The 21,266-nt window shown below is 43.3% G+C and overlaps 6 protein-coding genes across 14 annotated transcripts; 3 read left to right on the forward strand and 3 right to left on the reverse strand.

Annotated features, from left to right (window-relative positions):
- Positions 1–152: 152 nt before the first annotated feature.
- On the reverse strand, positions 153–3,297 carry LOC129589135 (tyrosyl-DNA phosphodiesterase 2-like). Its single transcript, XM_055483683.1, has 7 exons — positions 2,994–3,297; positions 2,862–2,926; positions 2,589–2,800; positions 2,053–2,138; positions 1,735–1,920; positions 1,495–1,665; positions 153–746 (listed from the first exon to the last, which is right to left on the reverse strand). Exons 1-7 carry the CDS (start codon positions 3,099–3,101, stop codon positions 441–443), a joined length of 1,134 nt encoding a protein of 377 aa, XP_055339658.1. The 5' UTR covers positions 3,102–3,297; the 3' UTR covers positions 153–440.
- A 159-nt stretch (positions 3,298–3,456) lies between these two features.
- Positions 3,457–5,391, forward strand: LOC129589118 (U8 snoRNA-decapping enzyme-like). Of its 5 annotated transcripts, none has more exons than XM_055483653.1 (3): positions 3,457–3,593; positions 4,164–4,574; positions 4,807–5,391. In XM_055483653.1, the coding sequence occupies exons 1-3, from the start codon at positions 3,552–3,554 to the stop codon at positions 5,134–5,136; spliced, it is 783 nt and encodes a 260-aa protein (XP_055339628.1). In that variant the 5' UTR covers positions 3,457–3,551; the 3' UTR covers positions 5,137–5,391. The 5 variants fall into 5 exon arrangements, with proteins under 5 accessions (XP_055339628.1, XP_055339629.1, XP_055339632.1 ...); XM_055483654.1 differs by having other exon boundaries at positions 3,462–3,600; positions 4,077–4,574; XM_055483657.1 differs by having other exon boundaries at positions 3,482–3,600.
- A 136-nt stretch (positions 5,392–5,527) lies between these two features.
- On the reverse strand, positions 5,528–8,746 carry LOC129589099 (putative thiamine transporter SLC35F3). Its single transcript, XM_055483627.1, has 7 exons — positions 8,155–8,746; positions 7,347–7,566; positions 7,120–7,245; positions 6,737–6,923; positions 6,559–6,648; positions 6,051–6,267; positions 5,528–5,914 (listed from the first exon to the last, which is right to left on the reverse strand). The coding sequence occupies exons 1-7, from the start codon at positions 8,439–8,441 to the stop codon at positions 5,851–5,853; spliced, it is 1,191 nt and encodes a 396-aa protein (XP_055339602.1). The 5' UTR covers positions 8,442–8,746; the 3' UTR covers positions 5,528–5,850.
- A 782-nt stretch (positions 8,747–9,528) lies between these two features.
- On the forward strand, positions 9,529–13,618 carry LOC129589019 (sialin-like). 5 transcript variants are annotated; one of them, XM_055483478.1, is made up of 7 exons: positions 9,529–10,085; positions 10,164–10,252; positions 10,633–10,937; positions 11,292–11,525; positions 11,631–11,742; positions 12,093–12,524; positions 13,025–13,618. In XM_055483478.1, the coding sequence occupies exons 2-7, from the start codon at positions 10,168–10,170 to the stop codon at positions 13,474–13,476; spliced, it is 1,620 nt and encodes a 539-aa protein (XP_055339453.1). In that variant the 5' UTR covers positions 9,529–10,085; positions 10,164–10,167; the 3' UTR covers positions 13,477–13,618. The 5 variants fall into 5 exon arrangements, with proteins under 5 accessions (XP_055339453.1, XP_055339452.1, XP_055339454.1 ...); XM_055483477.1 differs by having other exon boundaries at positions 9,529–10,081; XM_055483479.1 differs by having other exon boundaries at positions 9,529–9,732.
- A 429-nt stretch (positions 13,619–14,047) lies between these two features.
- LOC129589034 (uncharacterized) lies at positions 14,048–19,174 on the forward strand. The gene is made up of 11 exons (XM_055483508.1): positions 14,048–14,491; positions 14,552–14,792; positions 15,216–15,574; positions 15,751–15,845; positions 15,945–16,229; positions 16,496–16,639; positions 16,701–16,827; positions 17,018–17,418; positions 17,938–18,171; positions 18,459–18,607; positions 18,731–19,174. The coding sequence occupies exons 1-11, from the start codon at positions 14,185–14,187 to the stop codon at positions 18,780–18,782; spliced, it is 2,394 nt and encodes a 797-aa protein (XP_055339483.1). The 5' UTR covers positions 14,048–14,184; the 3' UTR covers positions 18,783–19,174.
- Positions 19,175–19,595: 421 nt separating this feature from the next.
- LOC129589063 (40S ribosomal protein S9) lies at positions 19,596–21,058 on the reverse strand. Its single transcript, XM_055483543.1, has 3 exons — positions 20,690–21,058; positions 20,302–20,488; positions 19,596–19,864 (listed from the first exon to the last, which is right to left on the reverse strand). Exons 1-3 carry the CDS (start codon positions 20,904–20,906, stop codon positions 19,681–19,683), a joined length of 588 nt encoding a protein of 195 aa, XP_055339518.1. The 5' UTR covers positions 20,907–21,058; the 3' UTR covers positions 19,596–19,680.
- Between the last annotated feature and the right edge of the window lie 208 nt (positions 21,059–21,266).

A 21,266-nucleotide genomic window follows, 5' to 3' on the forward strand; every position in this document is an offset into this window, starting at 1 on the left:
ATGCGCCAGTGTAGCAGTTTCTCACAATAAACCAAATAGAGCCACTATGAAAAATGTTTCTTGAGAATTTCCATGCAATAATGGTTCATGATGCCGTACATAGCATAAACCGGAAGTTTATAGTTCATTCTAAATTGTGCGCTCATGTTCTTTATAAATTCTGTCAAGTTTGCAATATTTTGCAATTAAATCAAGCAAAATAAGTACTCATCTCTAAGTACTCATCTCTAATCTCAAATCACAATTCCTTTCAAATCAGTCTCTTGCTACTCATGCACAAGTCCAAAACCAATTAAAGCACAGTACTGCTCGTGCACAAAATACAAGCACTACAAATTCAGTGTAAAACATGCCGATGAGCAAAAACTATTTCATATCAAAATAATGTCAACGGAAAACGGCTCAGACATAATGAGTCAAGAAAAAACCGAAACGGCTCGTCAAGATGGGAAGATCCGATCAAATGTAACTAGAATGCCCCAGTGATCAGAAGGGAATTTCTGAGAACTGGGCGCTTTACGCAGTCCCACCAGGTTGAAATGCAGCGGCAACAATGCGCATCTGGTCTCGCTGGGCCGGAAATACAAGCGATCGAAGCGACAGATGATTTTTTTAACCGATCGACCGACTTTTTGCATGGCGTTGACGTTGCGCTGGGTGTCCCAGGTGTTCTCGCATTCCTTCCGCGACCCGGTCACCGTGTACAGATCTACGATGCGCGAAGGAATGCCGCCGATGGCTCGCAACTGCAAGATAACGCTTTGACCATGCTGTCAGTTACTTCGCGTTGTATTTACTTGGTGCACTCAAAAGGTACGCCCGCTGATTTTGCATGTTACTTCCGCTTTCGGCAACGTTTATGTTTAACTGATGTTTCCATCGCAGTATACCGAATGAACGTCGCTATGCCAAATTTATGCAGTTTTTTTGGTTAAAAAAAAAATTAAGGAGAATCGAAATTGGCATCATCTGAACCTCTCCTTTGAGTAATTGCTTCACTCGTGCGTACTACATATTGAATGTTACCAAATCGTCAAGTGGGGCCTAAATGTTGCAGATATTAATCACGGACAAAATCAAAAGGGAGAACCGCTTGATCATAATGGATCGCTTTCAAAAAGCGCCAACAAAACAGCAGTGTCCCGAATGCCCCTGAAATTTCCTTCAGGTTGAATGTAATTGGGGCCCACACCCCAGAGCATAAAAGCAATTTTTCCTGTTTCTCATCGCTAACACTATTCAAAAAGCGCTTAACTAAAGTAAGCAGCTGTTCATTATACCGTTTTTACTGACGCGCTTACTATTGTATATTTCTAACCATGTCATGGTAAGCCCGGTTTCGGTCCTACTTTTTAAGAATATCTGATAAATGCATGCTGATGTGCTAGCTTCTTTTTCCTTAAAATATCGGTACGCTTTGATAGATTTACTGAAGAGGGTTATTTCGTGAACTGCAGTTGTTATACGAAGTCGAAGAACTGCTGTAATCAGTACCTCAGAATCACGCAGATTGAGATCTCCGCCAAAAATTACCGTCCGCTCCACCGGCGCCTCGCGCATTCGGACAAAAGCGTCGGCCAACTGGTGCTTACGCTCCTCCGCCGCATCCTTTGTTGACTCCAAGTGCGAATTGATCAGACACAGGGGGATACCATCAAAGAGCGCCTATTAACAATCTTCTTCATTCTCTCCACTGACGGTAACTTTCAAGGATATCAGTATTTAGTAATTTACATTAACAATGAGGAGATTGCGACCCATGCGAGTGTTGGGAAAGGGCACAATGTTGTCGTCTTCCAGCTGCATCGTCTCGCGCGACAACAGAGTGGCGGTGAAGTATCCCTCTGATCCACCAGTGCGTAACAGGTAAGCAGTGCCCAGTTGGGATTGGAGTATTGCCAAGTTCGTATCGACGATTTCCTGTCATCGAAGCAATAAGACACCATATATCAATTCTAAAAATAATTATTTTTACATCACGTAAACGATTTACGCTTTTCAAAATCTCCGCAAGCGCATTTCATGCAACCAGTAATTTTACGGCTTCAATACCTGGAGGAATACCACGTCCGGTTTCTTCAACTGAATCTCACTTATCACACCGCAAGTGCGCGCCATCAAGCTTTCATCATCCAGTCCTGCCAAGCAAAACATTCATCATAGGGGCAACTTTAAAAACTAAAAACTGCATATCAAATTATGAAAAAATCCATATAATGATCCATATTAATTTTTCCAAATATGTTCATTCCTATTAATTCTATCGAAAACAGTTCCAGAAGAAGCATTATCGATTCAGCAGAAACTTTTGCATGTGCACTTTTGCATTTCAGATAAGTACTTGTTTTAATGAACCAATACATAATGTAAATGTAATAACACGGAATGTAATCTGGCAAATTTTATATGGATAATATCCTAATACTACAATATCAGCTTTTCTTCGCTTTTTAATTTTGGAACAGAATCTAAAAAAATACAAAACGAAGGCTGACGAAGCAACACTGAGAACAAAATGCTTTAAAAATGAGGCCAAATGGCAACTGATTCGCAAAAACATAAAAATCCATTACAACGTTTTGCTATACCATCAACATTCCATGACACAATGCGGAACACATCCGGACGCTCCTTGCCGTTGGCCAGATCCAGTGGCATCGCGGTGAGGCCGACGGTGGACCCACCGACGCCACCGTTGGCACTGATGCCGGCCGTCGACGTCGACGGCGCATCCGGCGACAAATCAATCACAGGCACCGCGCTTTCACAGGGCGCTCGTGGTCGTTTCCGAGGTGGAGAACTTAAACCATAATCCCAATCAGTCGACAGTCTCCTCGCTACACACACACAATAAATTCTACCCGGAAAGAACAGCAATGTTGGCTGGCGTGGCATCCGAAGTGCTGAAGAACTCGTCAAGACTCGCCTGCAAACACCACAGATTATGGTCCAGAAGGCGAACATGCATTTCGCGGGCAGCAGCTAAATCTGACCTCCAGATTCCACTCATGCTTGCGTAGCGTGCGCTCCGCTAGGGAGAAGTCACTGTTGGTAATGGAGCAGAATTCGATGCACAGCTCGGCGCTGGATTTTTTCTCCATTTGCTGCGAATGATTTGCAGTTGTGCCAACGAGCACCAACTGATTAGCAGAAGTCAGGCTTGGCAGATCAAACTAATAAAGGTCAACAGAGAAAAATGTCTGTTTATCAGCGAAACACGAGGAAATGGTAAAGCAATCAAAAGATTCCTGCAGGAAATTTCACGTTAGATTGTTTAAACGAGAAAAGTGTCTTTGGTTTTTGTTGTGCTTTCATCCACCGAGCTGAGCCTGTTTGTTAACTATTAACCGCGACCCCGTACGGGTGCCTACTGCTTCGTGTCTAGCGATTACTAGCACCAGTAGAAGAAGCAGTTTGCAGAAATGCTGCGAGAACTTGTCCAAAAATGTATAAGTATAACTATCGTTTTATTTAAATGTTTTGCGTTAGCAATCGTTTCCGCTTTCCAGGTGATTTTGATTGCAAAATCGTTTATTGTAAAGAATTTTGCGATGCATTTAACCGTCTGCCGGCGCCTTAAGTTGTTTGCCGACGTACGTGGTGAGTTCTTAGCTCGTCTTGACTGAGATTTTGGTCTGTGGACAATTTACGGAAAGGTTTTGATGTGTGCACCGTGCACGATACGATAAGTATTATTTTGTAAGTACATGTAAGTTGTACATAACTTTATAAGCACTTTTCATAATACAGTACTTAATTCATGTAGGTAGGTTGCTATGCTCGCAGTGCACAAATTTAATATTTTTTGTTTTATTATTTGTAATAATACGCTACTGGTTCCCGTACAGGCTAAACGAGATTCATAGTCGTACTTCGCACTGCTCAGCTTACTCATGATCACATCATTTCCGCTTTATTAAGCTAATAATAATACTAAAGTCAAAATAAAATTTTGCAGTGACTTACAATACAGTACCTCTTCCGTCTGTAGTATTATTTCTGAAGTATTTCGTGAATGGTTTTCTCACTTTTGTGATACGTATTTTGTGCATTTACTCAAGCTTTTTCCTTTTTAGATGATGCGATAAATGATAAATCAGTGACGTTAATCTACTGCAGTTGTGATTGGAGTTAGAATTTAAATGAATATTGCCACCTTCTAGCTGATTGGCCGGCGCCCCATGAGCCACACCCCGACGGCCCCCGTTGCTGCCCCCCTGGGCGACTTCCCCTGGGGACAGGTGCAGCAAGTGGAATACCAGGCGGCCAATAGTGGACCCATTGTCCAAGCTTGCCATGCCATGCTGTACGCCCGCACCGAGGCGCGGTTTGTGCGAGAACTGCCCTGCCGCGCCTGGGTGATGATGCAGATGCGCTTCGACGGGAAGCTGGGCTTCCCCGGCGGGATTGTCTCCGATCTGGCCGTGCCCGATGCCAGTCTGGAAGATGGCCTGAACCGGGAGCTGCAGGAAGAGATCCGGCTGGATGTGGCACGCTTCGGCTTCACACGGCAGCACTATGTCATCTCGCACTTCTGTCCACGGGTCAATTTGATCCTGAATTTATACGCACAGGTTTGTAGCGAGCGTGCAAAAATACTGCTTGCAAAGTCTAGCGTCACTGATTTATTTTAAAGACTCTAGTTTCTCCAGCCACTCTATGCTTTTTCAGTTACTGGTATCTATGAATACTGAGCGGATTGATTGCTGCTGTTAATGTGCAATTTTCATAAAAATTCGGAGGTTTTTAGTTTTTATATGTCGAAGGATGAAATAAACGTCGCAGTATTTTTGGTGACTTTGACAGGAAGTAACGGAAGCCGAGTTCCGGGAGATTGAGCGGCAGGCTTTGACGGCGGACGAGTACGGTCACGAGTGTCTGGGCGTGCTGCGCATCCCTCTCTACACCATGCACGACGGCCTGAACGGCTTCCCCGCCTTCCTGCAGAACCAATTCGCCGGCACCTCGGTACTCCAGGTGATGGTGGGACTGGTGACGCAGGACATTGTCACCGAAGAGGAGGCGCACGCGTACATGAACGTCCTGCCGCGGCATCACGGATATCGGAAGCTGTTCGGCGACGCGTTGGTCTCCTACCGGCAGCGGCGCTTACCTGCTGAGCCGCCGCTGTCCTAGTGGTTTTCGATCTGATTATAATTTATGACTGGAATTTGTTCTTTGTTTTTCACCAAAGAGCGACTGTTTTTTTGTGTCGGAGATTACGCTAAATTTTGTCCTACCTTGACATGCGTATATTTGAATTTTTGCTTTCTTTGTGAAGCGTTCTCATGATATACTGGCAAAATATAGCATTGATGTAGACAAGAGCTATTATCTGGGTAAATACGCGTATTTGCACTATTTTGCAGTGTCACCTTAACAACTAAATAAATATACACAAAATATAAAATTGCATGTATTGTACATAAGTCTGTAACACAATCTCGATTTACGAATACATACTGTATATACGTTATTTTAAACAGTAGATGCATAAATGGCGGGAAAAAACAGATTAACAACAGAGTACTTATGTAATTTAATGCCGTATCTATACATCCAGGTCTGTGTGCACTGTGCAACTGGCTACACATTGCACTGGCTAAGTCGCACACCATTGATTCATCCATTTTAAACACCGCTGACACCAGTACTGAGTAGTGATTATTTTCAATAAAGAAAACAACAGGTAAAAAATTAATCTCACCGCAAAATACGAGTGCAGTATCGTTAATTCGTTGTCGTTAAAAAAAACATGAAATCACTATTGACAACCCACAAAACCCTAACTGAGATCACCGTTGTCCGCATCCAAAGTGCAGTGGACGGAAGGTTGACAAACAGTCTTCCTCACGATTCTTTTGGGGATTCATGCGTCTCTCGATCCAGCATTTCCACCTCTGCGGCATCGCTCCTGAAAAAGCATGATGAAATTACGTACCTCATACGGGTATACCCCGTAGTAGTGACCGTACTACCAAACAGAAAGAAACACATCAATCTGGCAACAAATCCCAAAGATAAGTGGCATTTCTATTTCTTCAACATACCGCAGAGCCTGCACTTCTTCCGGTGCAGCGTGCTCCTGTGGCGCTGCAGCCGTGGCCTGATGTCGATTGCGCTTGGCCAACCGTGTAACCCAAGCGTAGAATTCTTTGTCGATATGCGCCGGAAGTGTCACCATAATGACAAAGGCCGCAATAATGAGCAACGTGCCGGCAATTTTAAGAGCGTCGAATTTGTTGGAGCGGAATAACCAATCGGCCACTACAAACATTTCAATTCTTTAATGTACGCTAAAACTCTCACGTTTTGCGCACGATGAATGCAAACGAGGGAAACGGGAAAACCAGTATCCGAAATATCTAGACAGTATGTAATATTATTATTTACTATTTGTGTGTAAATTGATATGGAACTACATGCAGTATTTTTCCAGTGTCCAAACGATTCTCGAGTTACATATTTAATCAGCCAAAGTGATTTAAAATTTTAACTATCCGGAACCCACGTGCGCAGTTACTCGTACTGATTCGCAATACACTGCAGTAGTCTCACCGTGATTGAGCGGAACACCCACAATCCCGCCAAACGCAATAAACAGCGGATACGTGTACGCCGTCCCATAATTAATCAAAAAGTTGAACACTGCAAATACAACGATACTGTCACGTTGTCAACATCCGGCCAGCATTCGCGTTATTCATTGTGACAAATGACAATATAGCACAATTACCGATGCTCAGCGCACAGGAACCACCGATAAACTTCCACGGAACATCTCCGCTGATAATCTCCGTGTCAGAATAGTGCAGAATGAGCAGCATGGGCCAATACATCAGCAAGGTAAAAGAGGCCACGGTGCTCAGGAAGAGCGACACCTGATGGGGTTTGGCATTGCCTACCACTTTCTTAAACAGCACCTACAACAACAACGCCCCAATGTACAGTGCCACTACTTACCCGTATATCAGCGTGCTACAATTGTATTCTATATTAATAAAACGCTATCGAAAAGCGTCTACAAAATTCGTGTATAAACTATAGTAGCGCTCAGGCAAACAGTGAACGAAGGTTTCGATGTCATAAATTCGCAAAAAATTTCTAACGCATAATTACGATGTAGAGAGCCGCTCCAAAGGCAGCCAAAACCGCCAAACCGACACTGGTAAACGTCATCACCGAGAATCCATCAGAGTACGAGAACAAGACAATTCCCACGATGGCCAAGATAACCGCGATAATCTGCCAAACCATACTCGTTAATCACTAAACACTAGATTTTACTAGCGGTCAACAAGTCAGTCGATATGATAAACAGATTTATAGTTCATTTGTGGTTTCACCTTCAGAGACACGATCTGTGCGCCGAGAATAAGACAGCTGAGCAGGAATACAAAGGCGGAATTGGATGCGAAGATGGCTGTCACATCCGAAGGATTGGCGAAGTTTAAGGCGCGGAGGTAGGAATAATTCGTGCCCACCGCCAAAAACGAAAATAATCCCGCTAGCTTCACCCATTTCGCCAATGTTAGACCACCTTCCCCAAATACATCCAGAGAACCCCTATAAATTAAACATAAAATAAAAGAAAAATTACCCACTTTTCCGGGTTTTTGAACATGTTCAAATCGTGGACACAACGTGTTCTTAAATTTTCTTTACCTGAAAAAACGAAGACATTAGTGCAACTTTTTATAGGTATTACCAGAAGTTCTAGAAACTAGAACAATGTTAAAAAATTTAGGATTACATTGCACATCTCCCTGAAGGAATGTGTGTAAAATCGAAAATAATCAAAAGACTAAAGTGCAAAATAAAGTTTGCGAATAAGCAGAGTTTTTCGCTTTAATTACGGCTTAGCAAGCCAAAATTTTTAAATATAATTCAAACGTATAGGTAGTGCGTCAAAAATACTTTTGTAACGGAAGTCAATGCCAGGAAAGAAACAACTCGTGCACCAACCGGTGACGAGAATTATCAAGAAAACGAGTGTATGCTCCGAAGAAAACAAGAGAAGAGAACAAAACAAGAGTAATAACAGTATAGGTAATAAAGAAAGAAATAAAGCGGGGATATTGGATCAATTTAGTTCTATTCAGATGGTACAAAACCAGCGGACGGGACAGCGCCTGCTTTAGCCTACAAGCTTACTTGTAGATAGTCGCCAGCGTCTCTTTGCGTGTGCAGCTAACCGCGGCGCATAGAAAGTACAGCGGATAGCAGATGATCATCCAAACCGCGTTAAACCAGGTGATGAAGAAGGGAGCATGGAAACCGGGCTGGTACGTGGATTTGGCGAACTGGCTGGCGCCCACCTGCGACAGCGCGATTAGGAACACCAGAATGATTCCCACCGTCAGCTTCTTGGCTTTCTGTGCGCCCGTGTTCTCTTTGGGCGGAATGGGCACGGCTGGCGCTTCACCATCACGGTTTTCCATGGTGCAGGATAGGTGCGAACGCTGCTGCGCAAGTTTCGAAGAAAGAAAGAGAGATCTCGTGTTGCAACCGCGGTGCACTCGCAACTCGCAACAATGCAGTCGTGCACCGTCACGGTGCACGGGGAAAACTAAGTTCTCCTGATAAATACGTAGCTTATGCGAGACAAATTTGCAGCACAAACACCCAAACTTCCGCGGTCGACTAATCTCCAGATAAAACGATTAGTGCCTTAGATAACTTTTTCAACCATAGTTACGAAATTCCAAACTCACTGCTGAGTAAAAGTGGATTGCCATTTGTGTGCAGATGCGCTCTCGTTCATAGTAGTCGCATGACACTGATGACAGCACTTATGACTTACAACAGAAAACAAGGCTGCTACAGCGTTATACGAGTAAAGGTCAAACTAGCCCCGCAGGCGGATGCAATTGCAACACGAACATATAACGAAACCGCCCTCTTTGGAAATCTTAAATTCTGTGCATCTTTACAGCACATAGCTTTATTTTGCCGGTTATTCCTAACGTTTCAATTCCGCGGTTCAGTTTTGACCAATGAGTTTAACCGATCTTGCAAGTTCATATCGAGGTGTGCATAAAAAGAAAGATATCGCATGTCTTTTTCGATATAGGTAAATAGTAAAAATCATACGATAACGTATAAAACTAAACGAAAATATCTTATATAAAACTGTAGACTGCTAAAAAGTCAAGAACAGTTCATTACGATTTCGGCTGCAATCAATGATGCCGAAAACGAAAACACTAGCAGCAATGCCACTCTGTATTGTGTTTGATTAGTTACCCAAACGAGTATTGTTGTGGACTTATGCCCACTTGAAATTTCTTGACCTTGGTTATTATGCCTTTTAATTTGCAAGTTAAATTAACGAAATAACCCTTTTGCGGCAATGGCAACTCAGAAATTTGACACAGTTAATTAGTAAGTAAACTTATCTCAATGATGGTACAAGTACGAATAGACAACAGCATAAAGATAAGCAATTAGTGATAATCTTGATACAGAACTGCAATTAAATGTTGCATGCCTCTTAGATTTTGTAATTATCTTCCATAAAATGCGTTCGGTTTTCTGATTCTTGATTACTCGTACTACTGTAGATCGCATGCGTCCATCGCCGTTCCTTCGTCGAGTTGTTTCGGAGTATCGATAACTTACAAATTCCGTTTCCCATTTTACTTCATGACGTCGATTAGTGTGCGTAGAAATCTGCATCACGGAATGAACTGTAATCTTTTCAGTTGTGACTTGTGAGCTATTAAGCGTAAGGCGAGTTTCGCATTTCCTCGATTTTTTCTCATTTGACTAACAGCAATATACATCAGTTTTGGCAACGCCGGGATTACTTCATAATTATTAATTTACCCTCACGTACACCATTTATCGAATCATGTGCTCCTTAACTACGACCTTAAGTTTTCATGGTTTCGTTTTGAGCATACGCCCGCTGTTTTATAATGCAAAACATCTTTATGTATGAATCTTCCGACTTGTGACCTATAAATGCAATGCCGACTTATGCTTGTTTGAACTTGTATTGAATCTATCGATTACACTTCCCATTTTATACATTTCTGGAATCCTTTTGTTCTATTGGAAATAATAATTTGGAAAGTGTGTACGTAAAAAATATACGATAGCAAAACACTATAAATTACATGATACAAACGTTTGATAATTTGTTATTTGTTCGCTATAAGACTAATGTCGACGATGGAGCAAATGGACTGCGACAACAAGAGAAACAGCTACAGTTTGCATTTAGCCGACGAAAGCTCTTCTGCAAAAGGTATAAAAAAACTCCTAAAATGTGTCATAATATCGATAGTTGTAATGCTGTAATAGTTTTACTGTGTTATAAAATACGTACGAGTACTTCTTACATAATAGTGATAATACTATAATTCTATAATACTGTAATACTACTATAATTATATTATACTCATTAAAAGCAGTAATTTTTTTGACGCAGTATAATAAGTGCAGATGTATGGTCAAGTCAATGTTAATGCGAGATTACGAGTAATCGAAATGTTGATGAGCACTTAATAAATGAACTGGAAAGAAAAAACAATTGTTGTGCTAAATTTACAATAACTAAACTCTTTATACGCTCTTGACTTATGTCAGCTGAAAACTTTTTATCGTTTCTATAATCGGTACTCGTAGATCGGAGTTGTGGGCTCGGACAGCGGCACTTTGTGGCGATTATGGGATTGTTGGGGATTTTCAACATTTACACGATGCGCATCAACCTTTCCATGGCCATTGTAGCAATGGTTTCCACAAACACACCGGTGCTGCCAACATCAAGCAGCTTGAACTTGCTGGATAACCTTAACAACACCTTTCACCATAATCAAACCATCTTGAATTCGACGTCGTCGGTAGTTGATCTGGATGTTTGTCCGTATCCGGAATCACTCATCGCCGATGATCCGCAAAAGCAGAATTCAAGTTCGTCCACTCACACAGTAATTTTATGTGGCAATTATACGCAGCGCATTTTATTTTTAGTGGCAATATTTTTGTTGCTTATTTACGTTAATAATTAATATACTTCCATACCTCAGGAATCAAGACAATCTGAATGTATTGTAAAAATCTTCCGTTTTTCAGCTGCCGTATCAGCGAATCCAAGGCTGATCTGTCATTTCAAATAAACCTAACTGATTATCCTATATTTTAATGCGCAACATATTTTTGCATAATTATATGGGTAACTCTATTAAAAAGCGGCATCGACAATAATTATTACTGTACAGAAAGCGATACAGCTTGTGTATATAGATGGCTTCAAGTGAATAAGAAAAGGACTGATACTGTAGGGTGCAGAGTTTGATTGGGATTCGGGGACACAAGGCCAGCTGCTGGGATCGTACTTTTACGGCTACATCGCCACGCAGCTGCTGGGCGGCTGGCTGGCCAAGCAGTACGGCGGAAAAATGCAGTTCGGCGTGGGTATCCTCCTCTGCAGCGTCCTAGCGCTGCTCTCACCTGTCGCCGCCCACGTTCACTACGGCCTTCTCATGGCCATCCGCATCGGCCAAGGATTAACCACTGTAAGCACACGACGTATGTCGTATATGTTATGGAGAATACTTGCCAGAGTCCCAAAGGTCACTTGTTTTGTCCACTGACGCAGTAAACTTCCGGTGGGTATTTAGGGATTCTGCTATCCTGCGCTGCAGCAAATGTTGGCGCACTGGAGTCCGGCGTACGAGCGGACGAAGCTTTCTACGTGGGCTAATGCCGGAGCTCCCATTGGAAACGTCGTAGGTAAGTACGTTTACAGTAAGTAATTACAATTTTACAGTCACTTATACAATACATACTCGTAGTTATAAGTGTACCTACATACATACTCGTAGTAGTAAATAAATACATACTCGTAGTAAATAAATACATGAATTAAATACTTAATAAATAAATTATTAGTAAATAAATATATAAATTAAATAATTTTTTTATAAATACATACTCGTAGTACTAAGTGTAGTAGAAAATGTAGTAGTAAAATTTTAAAATTAATCAAATCTGTACCAATTAGCCCCGGCTGATACAATGCAAGCAATTTCGATTTAGTAGAAAAAATGTTTATTTTTATAACGATCATATACATTGTACAGTGTTCCTGGCATCGGGTTTCCTGGCGCACAATTTCGGCTGGGAGAGCGTCTTCTACGTTTTCGGAGGGATCGGCGCTGTGTGGTGGGTCTTCTGGCAGTTCCTGATTTACGACAGTCCCTTCAAGCATCCGCGCATCTCCCGCCACGAACTAAGCCTCATCAGCGGCTCCAAGGAGAAAATAGACCCCGCCCAGCACTCCCAAGCCATCCGACAGCGGCGGGTGCCATGGGTGCAGCTGGTGACCTCCCTGCCGGTGTGGGCCATGATGCTGTCGCATTTTGGACAAAACTGGGGCAACTACACCCTTTTAACTAACCTGCCGACGTACATGAAGAATATTCTGCATTTCAATTTGTCTGCCAATGGACTCTTTTCGGCACTGCCCTATGTGGCGCTCTGGCTGGTGTCCATATCATCCGGATACTGCGCAGGTATTATCTTTGTTTTAATCATCATAAAATAATGCCTACTCGGATATACATAATTGTATACAGTATCTGTAGCTAGAGCTGTATACAAGTATTGTACTTACGTCCTCTGTACAGTTTTAAGCCTACGAGTACTCCCAGGTAAATAGCCATTTTTCACAATACTAGTCACTTGTACTGTTGTACATAATTACGGTCACCTGAACTTTCAGTTTGAAATACAAACAATTATTATTGTGGAGTAAAAATAATTTTTCTTCTATAGAAGTGTATGAACTGCAACCGCAAAATGTCTGACGATGTACGCGTGGTTAATTCAGCTCGCCTATAAGTTAAATTTTTACTTTAAGTTTTTTAATCAATATTGCAAATTAAATTTGGAACACGTTCTGATATCAAATTGATTTTATGAATGCCATGAACAGTACAGTAAATGAAACTGGCATTTAATTCGACTTTCTACGAAAGCTTACTACTAATTATGTCACATTAATCGCCGGTAGATCTGCTGCGCGAGAACCACTACATGTCGACGACGAACGTGCGGAAACTGTTCAACACCATCGGAAATTTGATCCCGGCGGTGGCGCTGGTGGCTGTCGGTTACGTGGGTTGCGATTCGCTGACGGTGGTGGTTCTGCTGACACTGTCCACCGGCATGAGCGGATGCACGCAGTGCAGCTACCAGGTCAACAGCATCGATTTGTCCCCGATATTCGCCTCCATGATCTTCGGTATCTCCAACACGCTGGCTAATGTGCCGGGAATCATCTCTCCCTACACTGTGGGACTGATCACCAGCGGCGAGGATGGACATACGATTTCGAATTGGCGTTTGATCTTCTATATTTCCGGTGTGATCCGCTTGGGAACGATGCTGTTTTATTTGATCTTCGCGTCCGGCGAGACGCAGGCGTGGAATGCCGAGAGCGATGAACCTGTCGGGCATCAATGATGCGATTTGCTGAATTTTAATTATTTTTTAAAACTCTAGTTGAGATAATTGTGATGGATGCATCATGTTGCACTATATAAAATCGCGGTAAATTAAATAAAACTACTTAGCTTACAAGAAAAGGAAACAAAAAACATTCGGGTCATTGCTGAATTCACTTGTACAGAGTACTTATTAGTAGAGTTTGCTTTACTTCCTTTCGAGACTCGCAGTACTATAGTCTAAATCTTTAGATGATTAGATCGAACTGCAAAATGGCGGTTTCAAAAAGGATGACAGTCATGAGACCCATGCACTAGAGAAAGGGAGCTAAAAATGGAAGAAAGCAAAAAACTGAAAGCAAAGTTCTGCCACCCCCGACCGGAGTGCATCCGCATTTAACACTTTCAAACGATTTCTGACCATTTTAAATTTTGCACTGCTGCACTACTAACTGGCAACTGCAGGTCTGCAGCCATAAGAAACAGACAAAACAGACAAAACGGTGCCGGTGGTTTCCCTGTACGATAATCGAAACACAATGGCGAACAGCCTCGGCACGCTACGCTAGCCGCGCTAATCTAAACCGTCGTTTCTTTCGAAAGCGACAAACAGGAGAAAGCTCCAAAGTCCTAACACAGAAATGCGGTAACGGTTATCGGACCGACTTCCGTGATTTCGATAGTGTTTTCGTGATACTTCGCTTCACTTTCCTACCGCTTTGCCAACATGCACCCGATGCGCGTGGATGCCAACTACAACGCGCATTTTCCGTCGCGCGGCCTGAGCGGACCGCTGGATGCGTACAGTGATGGCCGCGGCGACGGCGGCGATGCAGATGCGTCGCATCAGATCCGCACCCTGGCGCCCCCCTTCACCGACCTCTCCATCGTCAGCCACGAGATCTACTTCCCCCTGAGTAAAAAACAAGCGACAGAGACGGCCCTGTCCAGTTTCTTGCGCGGTCCGTCGACCATTCTGATCGATGCAGGGACGCCCAAGGTGATGAGTCGCTTATACGGCGGCGTGTTTCCTGGTAAGTTTCGGTTTGCATCAGTGCATTAAACCGTGTAGAAGCATGGGTTGACCATCGTAGATTGGACGGCCGGGGGATTGTGGCGCAATTCCAGTGATTTCATCCAGAGTCTCAATGGCTTCGCCAAGGCCCGTGAGAACAATCACAAACTGGTGGTGGCCTTCGATGCGTCCATCGATATCCATAATATCAGCGCCTGGCTGGCTAAAATGGAGTTCGACTATGAGAACATTCGGGAGGTCTTCGTGCAGGTGCAGCGTTCGAATCGACCGCCCATTGGCAAAGGCAGTTTTAAATTATGGTCAGTTCCACAATTTATTTCTTCGTATTTTGGGTTGAATTTTACTCTTTATTAATGGTTAAAGTGCCGAAAGCTCTTCAAGTTTTTGTTGATTCATTTTTGGTGGATTTTTTAGGTGTTCTGTGTTCATATGTTGCGACAGTAATACGATGTTTATAATGATTTTGTGCCATATTTTCTTCTGTTTTCTTTTATTCTGGAAATTATTTCTGAAAAATTCCTTAACGAGTTTGGTTTAGTTTATTTAATGAATAGACAAACCCAGAGGCACTTCAAAGTCTGGTCAGACTCATGTCGTTCTTCTGTTATTAGAAGTTGGCTGGAAGATACTTTTTGAACCGTTTGAGTTTTTTAATGCCGAAAACATTTTCTTATGTTTTCTCGCTTCCCTACAACAACTGATTCGGTAACCTTCTTTAACAGGTTCCCTCCTACCTGTCTGCAGACCGGCCTGCGCCTCATCTGTCTCTCCCAGCAAATCGAAGTGGTGTGCACTCTGTACGAGCACGAACCGGAACTGGTGATGAACCAACCACCCATCACCACGCCCACCAGCGTCCGGCGGCAGAGCTGGCTGGACAAGGCCGGCGCCTTCTTCACCAATTCCCTCGAGTACTTCTGTTACAGCGACGGCGATTTCCAGGCCAAGGCCTTCTGGGGCGAGAGTCTGAAGCTGAACATGCGCGGCGATCGCATGACGGGGAAGCGGATTATCAAAACGGAGGTGGCCAAGGAGCTGGGCATTCGCGAGCAGTCGCTTGACGCCGGTCTGCTGTATTATGGTACGTCAAACTTTGCTGAATGCCAGAATTTTTAATTACATTTGAGACGCAGTTTTAACACAACGTCGCAGGTTATTTTTTAAAAATCAGTTGGCTCCAGTGTTCATTTAAATTAAGTATTTAAATATGTGGACTACATTTACCGGTTTTTATATTAACGTTTTTTGGCTTTGCAGGGACAAGGTACTTTTTGGATGCTAAGGGTTTCGATCCCGTTCCCGATCTCCATCACGAAATGCAAAGTCGCTTGGCGCAGTGCGACTATGAGCCAGTACGGTTTTGTTTATAGCTTTGCCGATTGTCGAATCCCTTGTGTCGTAAAATTATGTTTTATTACTGTGATCGATAATTTAGTGTCGTTGTACCATAGAATAACCGGCTGAAGCGCGCGCTAGAAGAACTGCGCAAAGTGCACACGCGTGGTGTTAACTGCGAAGACACTTCGGGCATCGGTAATTCCCTTATCCCCAGCGTGTCTTATATCAGCGGCCGCCTGCGGAAAAAGGATAGCTTGCCACCGCACTTTGAACATCTGGCCATGAGCGTCGACGTTCCGGAAGCCCAAGTGGAGGCTGAAGTGAATAAACTGAAGGATAAATCAGCGGAGGTGTTTCTGGAAGTGGGATTCCGTTTGCTGGATGGCGCCAACGCTGTGGTACGGTCATGTTTGCGTAGAAGCTTGGTTTGATTCTGCCCGTAATAGTTCTTGTTTTATCAGCTTTAGTGCGTGATTTTATGCTTTTGAATGACTTTTATTAAATAAGCAAGCCAGAGCTTTAGTCACTGCGAAAGTGGTCGATGGTTACTGGTCAGTGTCGGGTTTATATCTGACTAGAGCGTAGTCATGCCGCTTTGTTGGCAGCCTGTTTTTATGAGTCTTTTTTCAGCTTGCTAGAGTATTGTTGTTCTTATTTGTTCTAGCCACCGGCGCCGTATTTCAAGGCCGGACAGCGTGTCACCTTCCCACACCAACGCCTGTGCTCGGAGAAGTTTTTGACTGAAGTGGAGACCACCCATCGGAAAGGCCTGCAGCATGAATGGTTTGCGCAGTTATTGCTCGCCGAGGTTTGTATTTAATGACTTAGCCGTCTTTACTCTCAAGAAATATTTATTTAGTTCTCGTTAGATACCAACTATTCGAATTCCGTACACAATCGGAGATCGCGGCAAGCTCGTGATGAAACTGCGAGATGATCCGAAAGAGTTTTTCCGACCCATTCGTCGGCGAGCGTACGGGCTGATTTTTGGATTAAGTATGCTCTGGTTGTCTGTTATTATTTGAATGTGACGAATAGTACTTAAAATGAATTATTCCCTGTGTGTAAAAGTTGTTAGATAAGTAAATCGTACTCCAAATTGGCCTTATGAGAGATTGAAGTCGTTTCGAATCCGTTATCGATATTTCCTTTTATGACGAATGTTTATTATTTTGCTTCTTTGTAGCGTCGGAAGTGGATCAGTCAACGTTCCCGACCGTGCACGAAGTGTATTACGGCGGTGTCGACGCCGTGACCCCACTGCCCCTGTCCAGTCAGATTTCTGCTCATTTCCGCTCGTGCGCTGATCTGTGGAACAAGCGCAGTCCGCACGGTTTACTGGCGCTACTGAAGCTGGTGCTGGGCGAGCGGATGCCGGCACGCTGGGAGGCCGGCTTTGTGTCCATTCCGGAGTGGACGTGGGTGCCGGTCATTGCGTTGCGCTACATGTTACACTGCGAGCCGCGTTTACTAACGGACGGCTACCTGGATGCCATTTTGGCCACGGTGGCCGCTCTGGGGTCGCTGCGGCTGCGGGCTGGCGTGGCGGGACGAAGGATCGACGAGAATGACCGCACGCAGAGTGATGTAAGTCCAAACATTCAGACCGCTCTTTCTATGCAGCTGTCTAACATCCATTTTTTTGTTATACTTCAAGTATTTGAAAAGTGCTAAGATTTCATTATTTTCTAGCGTTTCATATCTCCTTTGTGCTTTGTTTAAGAGATAAGTGCCCCGAATATTTTCAATGATATAATTGAGCTAGTTTGACCATTTCATGAACAGATTATGTATGAACCTGTTATTTGGCACTGGCACTGGGAACAATTTACCACTTTTTTGGTCAATTTATCACTGTACTTATTGTAGCAAAATCGTAGCCTGAATAACGTGCACGCGGGATATTTTTGTTGCTGTTTGTTTGTTATTACCGTTTTGTTGCAGGGAGTTGACTTTACAGTTGACACTGTATGTGTGATGTTCTTTCTGCTCGCTTGGGGCTTGGGTTTGCTTGCTTTTATGTGCTGTTCTTCATTTTATGTGGCACGACAACAATTTTGGCAGTTTTATCGCTGGTTGATTTCAAGTATTAATCTGGTGATGCAGGGTAATCTGGTGGCCACCGAGCGCTCCATTACCTTCGCGTCGTATTTCATGACGGCGGTGGACCACGTCATCTTTGTCAACGACATTGTTGGTGGGCTCATCTCACCCGTGGAGCTCAACCCCTGCAATTACTTCGACGGTAACGTTTTCCATACCAAACTGGCGGTCCGCTCTTCGCCGCGCTATCAGGACGCACGATGTCGCTATCGGCTTGAAGACCTCCTGGGCAGAGAGGTGAGTTACGTCACAGACTTTTCACCTGTCTTTGACTCCGAATGCGATTTTTTACTAAGGTTTCCTCGTACGTTTTTTTCTTCTTTTTCATTAAAGGTTTAAATTTGTTTTGGCTTTCGAATTAATAACTAAAAATCTAGATTAAAATTAATGATGATTTTTCGGGCTGTTTGCTTCTCATGTGCTGTGTACGAGTACTTGGCGTAAGCAGCCTTCTTAATCTACTCAGTAGAAGATGGTGAACGTTTTTCACTTCCTTGTGAAACATTGGTAAGTTGGTGTTGTAGGATCAGAAAGTGGCCCTGTTTTTGAAATTACGGTCGGTGGCCTTGGCGGGAATTAGCGAAAGTGATTTGGCGATGGAGCTGCTGGACGCCGAAATGGACACTGTGCGAGATCTGCTGACCAAGAGACTCATCACCGAAACACCGGCCGTGTAAGAGCCGCGTTTATTCAACAAAAGCTGTTAAAATAATAAGGTTTCACTTGACTACTCGTTTTGATACGCATTTGTGTGCTGCAATTTCGTCATGTGTTATTTATGTTTACCTGGTTACAGGCTGCCAGGCGGTCATTCCATTGCACGTCCGTTTACCGATTTCCGCCGCTGAGTCTGGTTTGGACTTTGATTCATCTGTTCCTGTTTGCACATCAAGGAAAATTTCGGGTTTCATGGTTTTCCGTCTTTGAATAAATGGTCGCCTAGCTCCTTGACCGACGCGATTTTCATTTGGATAATCTTGTTCGGATTAACTATTTCAGTTATTTGAAGTTTAGTTTTGCTGAAATCGTAGAAGGATTGTAATGCAGGCTTCTTTCGTTTCCTGCACACATGTATCTCAGTTTATTTCGCTGGTTCGCGTAGAATTATTGTGACCTTTGAATATTGTGCAAGCAAATGTCGGAGTATTATAGCTGAGTTTTGCAAATTGTTGTTGTATTGTTGATTGGTTGTACTAATGTTGTAAATTACAATAATAAACTGAATATAATCGTGATATAATCCGTTAAATTGCCCTGTACTGATGGAAATGTTGAGTTTCTTGCATGTTCGGATTCAGCTTACGGTATCTGTACAGTACAGTAGTTAATTCGTTCATTAATGCATGGCCCGTTTAGATTCCTAAAGCACGAAAAGACAGAAAACTGAAATGTTTTGGGAGTGCTAATTGTAATGCCGGGATGCTACACGATGCAGCTGTGCGTAATACGTCATGTTTCGGCACTTTTCCAGTATTCTACTACGTAGTACGTACTTAATTTCGTTAGCTGGCTTAATAGTTTTAGCTGCAAGTGCATATCGTAAGCCATAATGAGTTCCTTTTCCCTATTTTCGTTTGTTTTCGAAACCAGTCTAAGGTACGGTAATCAACCCGAGTTTCTGTGTTTAAGCTTGAGAGCAACGACAAGCGAATGCAGCAAAGCTGAAAACCGCTTTTTTATTGTATTTTTCTCATACAGTGGAAGTGACGCAGAAAACAGAACAGAAAAGCATCAATAAAGTATCATTTACTCTTCGTCCTCTCCGGCATCATCGCCGCCGGCTCCCTCATCCTTGCCCTTCTTGGCGTTGCGGCGCTTGACGCGTCCTGCTCGACCACCGCCGAAGGGCGAACGCAGCGAGAAGTCGATGTGCTTCTGTGAGTCCAAACGGACGATGAACGAAGGGATGTTCACCATTTGTTTGCGCACCCTGCATCAGTCATGACATGTTGCAAAATTCCACGTTACACACTAATCAAACTGATCTGTCCAGAATGCAGCCGCAAAGTGTACATAAAAGCAAAACAATCATTTGCAGAGAAAAAAGTAACAGTTATTGTTTATTACAACTAATACCGATCACAAAATTTAGTTTTAACAAAAATAAAAAGACACCTAAGCCAAATGAGAAGTAAGAGTTTTAAGAAAGTCATTCAACCTTTGAAAAGATAAAAAGAAATAGTAAAAACAAAACCCAAGAAGTGTCACAATCGATCATTCCGACCATGATTAAAACCGGATGAATCAATGATGATGATTAAAACGATTAAAACCGGATGAAACAGAATGGAACTCACACCGCGTAGTATTTGATCAGGGTAAATTAAACAAGAGCAATTTTTAGACTAATCATAAAATATGCCGTACCGAATGTGGCGCTGGCGGATGAGGACGCGCGCGTGATGGATGCTCTTCGCTAAACCTAATTTGAAAACCTGCGTCTGAAGGCGGCGCTCCAAAAAGTCCTCCAGCCGCAGACCCAACACGTAATCCAGCTTCATCTTTCCCTCGTCCAACACACCGATGCGCACCAGACGACGCAATAGAGCGTTACCTACAAAAAACATACGAAATCCTATGATTTATATTATACAAGTTGATACACTCAAAAGTAAAACAGCTCCAAACACCCAATCAGGTCTTTCTGCAACATTCATCACTGTATCATGTCATCAGCTCTTTCTTGATTGTTCGCAACTTTCTAAAGAAACCCAGAGACCCGATCTGAAACCCAGAGCCAACCACATCTCATTACCTTCGAACAGACGTCGCGGATCTTTCTCCTCAAGCGTCAGGAGTTCTCGAGCAGCCTTACGGATTCTGGCCAGGGTGTAACGGACGCGCCAGACTTCCCGCTTGTTCCGCAGACCGTATTCGCCGATCAGCTTCAGCTCCTGGTCGAGACGCTCCTTCTCGAAGGGTCGCCGCGGCGTCGAGTAGGTCTTGGAGTTAACAATCGGCACACGCACCATGGTGCAGCGTCAATAATGTCTATATTTATATAATTACACCGAAAAGAAGCGATCTGAAGATGGTTTTGGATGTTCAAGGAACCCTACATCGCTTACGCTAAGACCGCACAGAAAAATTTTTCACGCTGCCAGTTGGCGACTAAAAGATTTCGGGATCGGAAGCGACACATTGAACATGGTAAATGCTGCTTTTCAAACATTCAGCTGAATCCCAGTTACATATGGTGCATGAAGCCTAAATTGAACAGAGAGACATGGCGTGCGTATCGTTTCCTTCCAGTGCGCATCAGTGAGTGCACATACTCTGTATCTCGAGCAGAGTAGTAAGTACTGTATAGTGTATACACACTGACACAGTAC

This window comes from Paramacrobiotus metropolitanus, unplaced genomic scaffold, assembly GCF_019649055.1.
Source record: "Paramacrobiotus metropolitanus isolate TYO unplaced genomic scaffold, Prichtersi_v1.0 Parri_scaffold0000033, whole genome shotgun sequence".
In the NCBI taxonomy this organism is placed as follows: Eukaryota; Metazoa; Tardigrada; class Eutardigrada; order Parachela; family Macrobiotidae; genus Paramacrobiotus; species Paramacrobiotus metropolitanus.

Bases quoted from the DNA above. Each gene is read 5' to 3' on its own strand.
- LOC129589099 (XM_055483627.1), bottom strand. From the start codon at position 8,441: ATGGAAAACCGTGATGGTGAAGCGCCAGCCGTGCCCATTCCGCCCAAA. The intron at 6,924-7,119 runs GTAATTATGCGT...TTGTTGTTGTAG, and splicing joins TTGGAGCGGCTCTCTACATC to GTGCTGTTTAAGAAAGTGGT. The intron at 5,915-6,050 runs GTATGTTGAAGA...ATGCTTTTTCAG, and splicing joins GAAGAAGTGCAGGCTCTGCG to GAGCGATGCCGCAGAGGTGG.
- LOC129589063 (XM_055483543.1), bottom strand. From the start codon at position 20,906: ATGGTGCGTGTGCCGATTGTTAACTCCAAGACCTACTCGACGCCGCGG. The intron at 20,489-20,689 runs GTAATGAGATGT...TGTTTTTTGTAG, and splicing joins TCCGCGACGTCTGTTCGAAG to GTAACGCTCTATTGCGTCGT. The intron at 19,865-20,301 runs GTACGGCATATT...TGACTGATGCAG, and splicing joins ATCCGCCAGCGCCACATTCG to GGTGCGCAAACAAATGGTGA.
- LOC129589118 (XM_055483653.1), top strand. From the start codon at position 3,552: ATGCATTTAACCGTCTGCCGGCGCCTTAAGTTGTTTGCCGAC. The intron at 3,594-4,163 runs GTACGTGGTGAG...GCCACCTTCTAG, and splicing joins GCCTTAAGTTGTTTGCCGAC to CTGATTGGCCGGCGCCCCAT. The intron at 4,575-4,806 runs GTTTGTAGCGAG...TGACTTTGACAG, and splicing joins TCCTGAATTTATACGCACAG to GAAGTAACGGAAGCCGAGTT.
- LOC129589135 (XM_055483683.1), bottom strand. From the start codon at position 3,101: ATGGAGAAAAAATCCAGCGCCGAGCTGTGCATCGAATTCTGCTCCATT. The intron at 2,139-2,588 runs GTATAGCAAAAC...TTTGCTTGGCAG, and splicing joins TGTGTCATGGAATGTTGATG to GACTGGATGATGAAAGCTTG. The intron at 747-1,494 runs GTACTGATTACA...GTTATCTTGCAG, and splicing joins TCAATCTGCGTGATTCTGAG to TTGCGAGCCATCGGCGGCAT.
- LOC129589034 (XM_055483508.1), top strand. From the start codon at position 14,185: ATGCACCCGATGCGCGTGGATGCCAACTACAACGCGCATTTTCCGTCG. The intron at 15,575-15,750 runs GTACGTCAAACT...TTGGCTTTGCAG, and splicing joins CGCCGGTCTGCTGTATTATG to GGACAAGGTACTTTTTGGAT. The intron at 18,172-18,458 runs GTGAGTTACGTC...TTGGTGTTGTAG, and splicing joins AAGACCTCCTGGGCAGAGAG to GATCAGAAAGTGGCCCTGTT.
- LOC129589019 (XM_055483476.1), top strand. From the start codon at position 9,646: ATGACGTCGATTAGTGTGCGTAGAAATCTGCATCACGGAATGAACTGT. The intron at 11,526-11,630 runs GTAAGCACACGA...GTGGGTATTTAG, and splicing joins TCGGCCAAGGATTAACCACT to GGATTCTGCTATCCTGCGCT. The intron at 11,743-12,092 runs GTAAGTACGTTT...TACATTGTACAG, and splicing joins TCCCATTGGAAACGTCGTAG to TGTTCCTGGCATCGGGTTTC.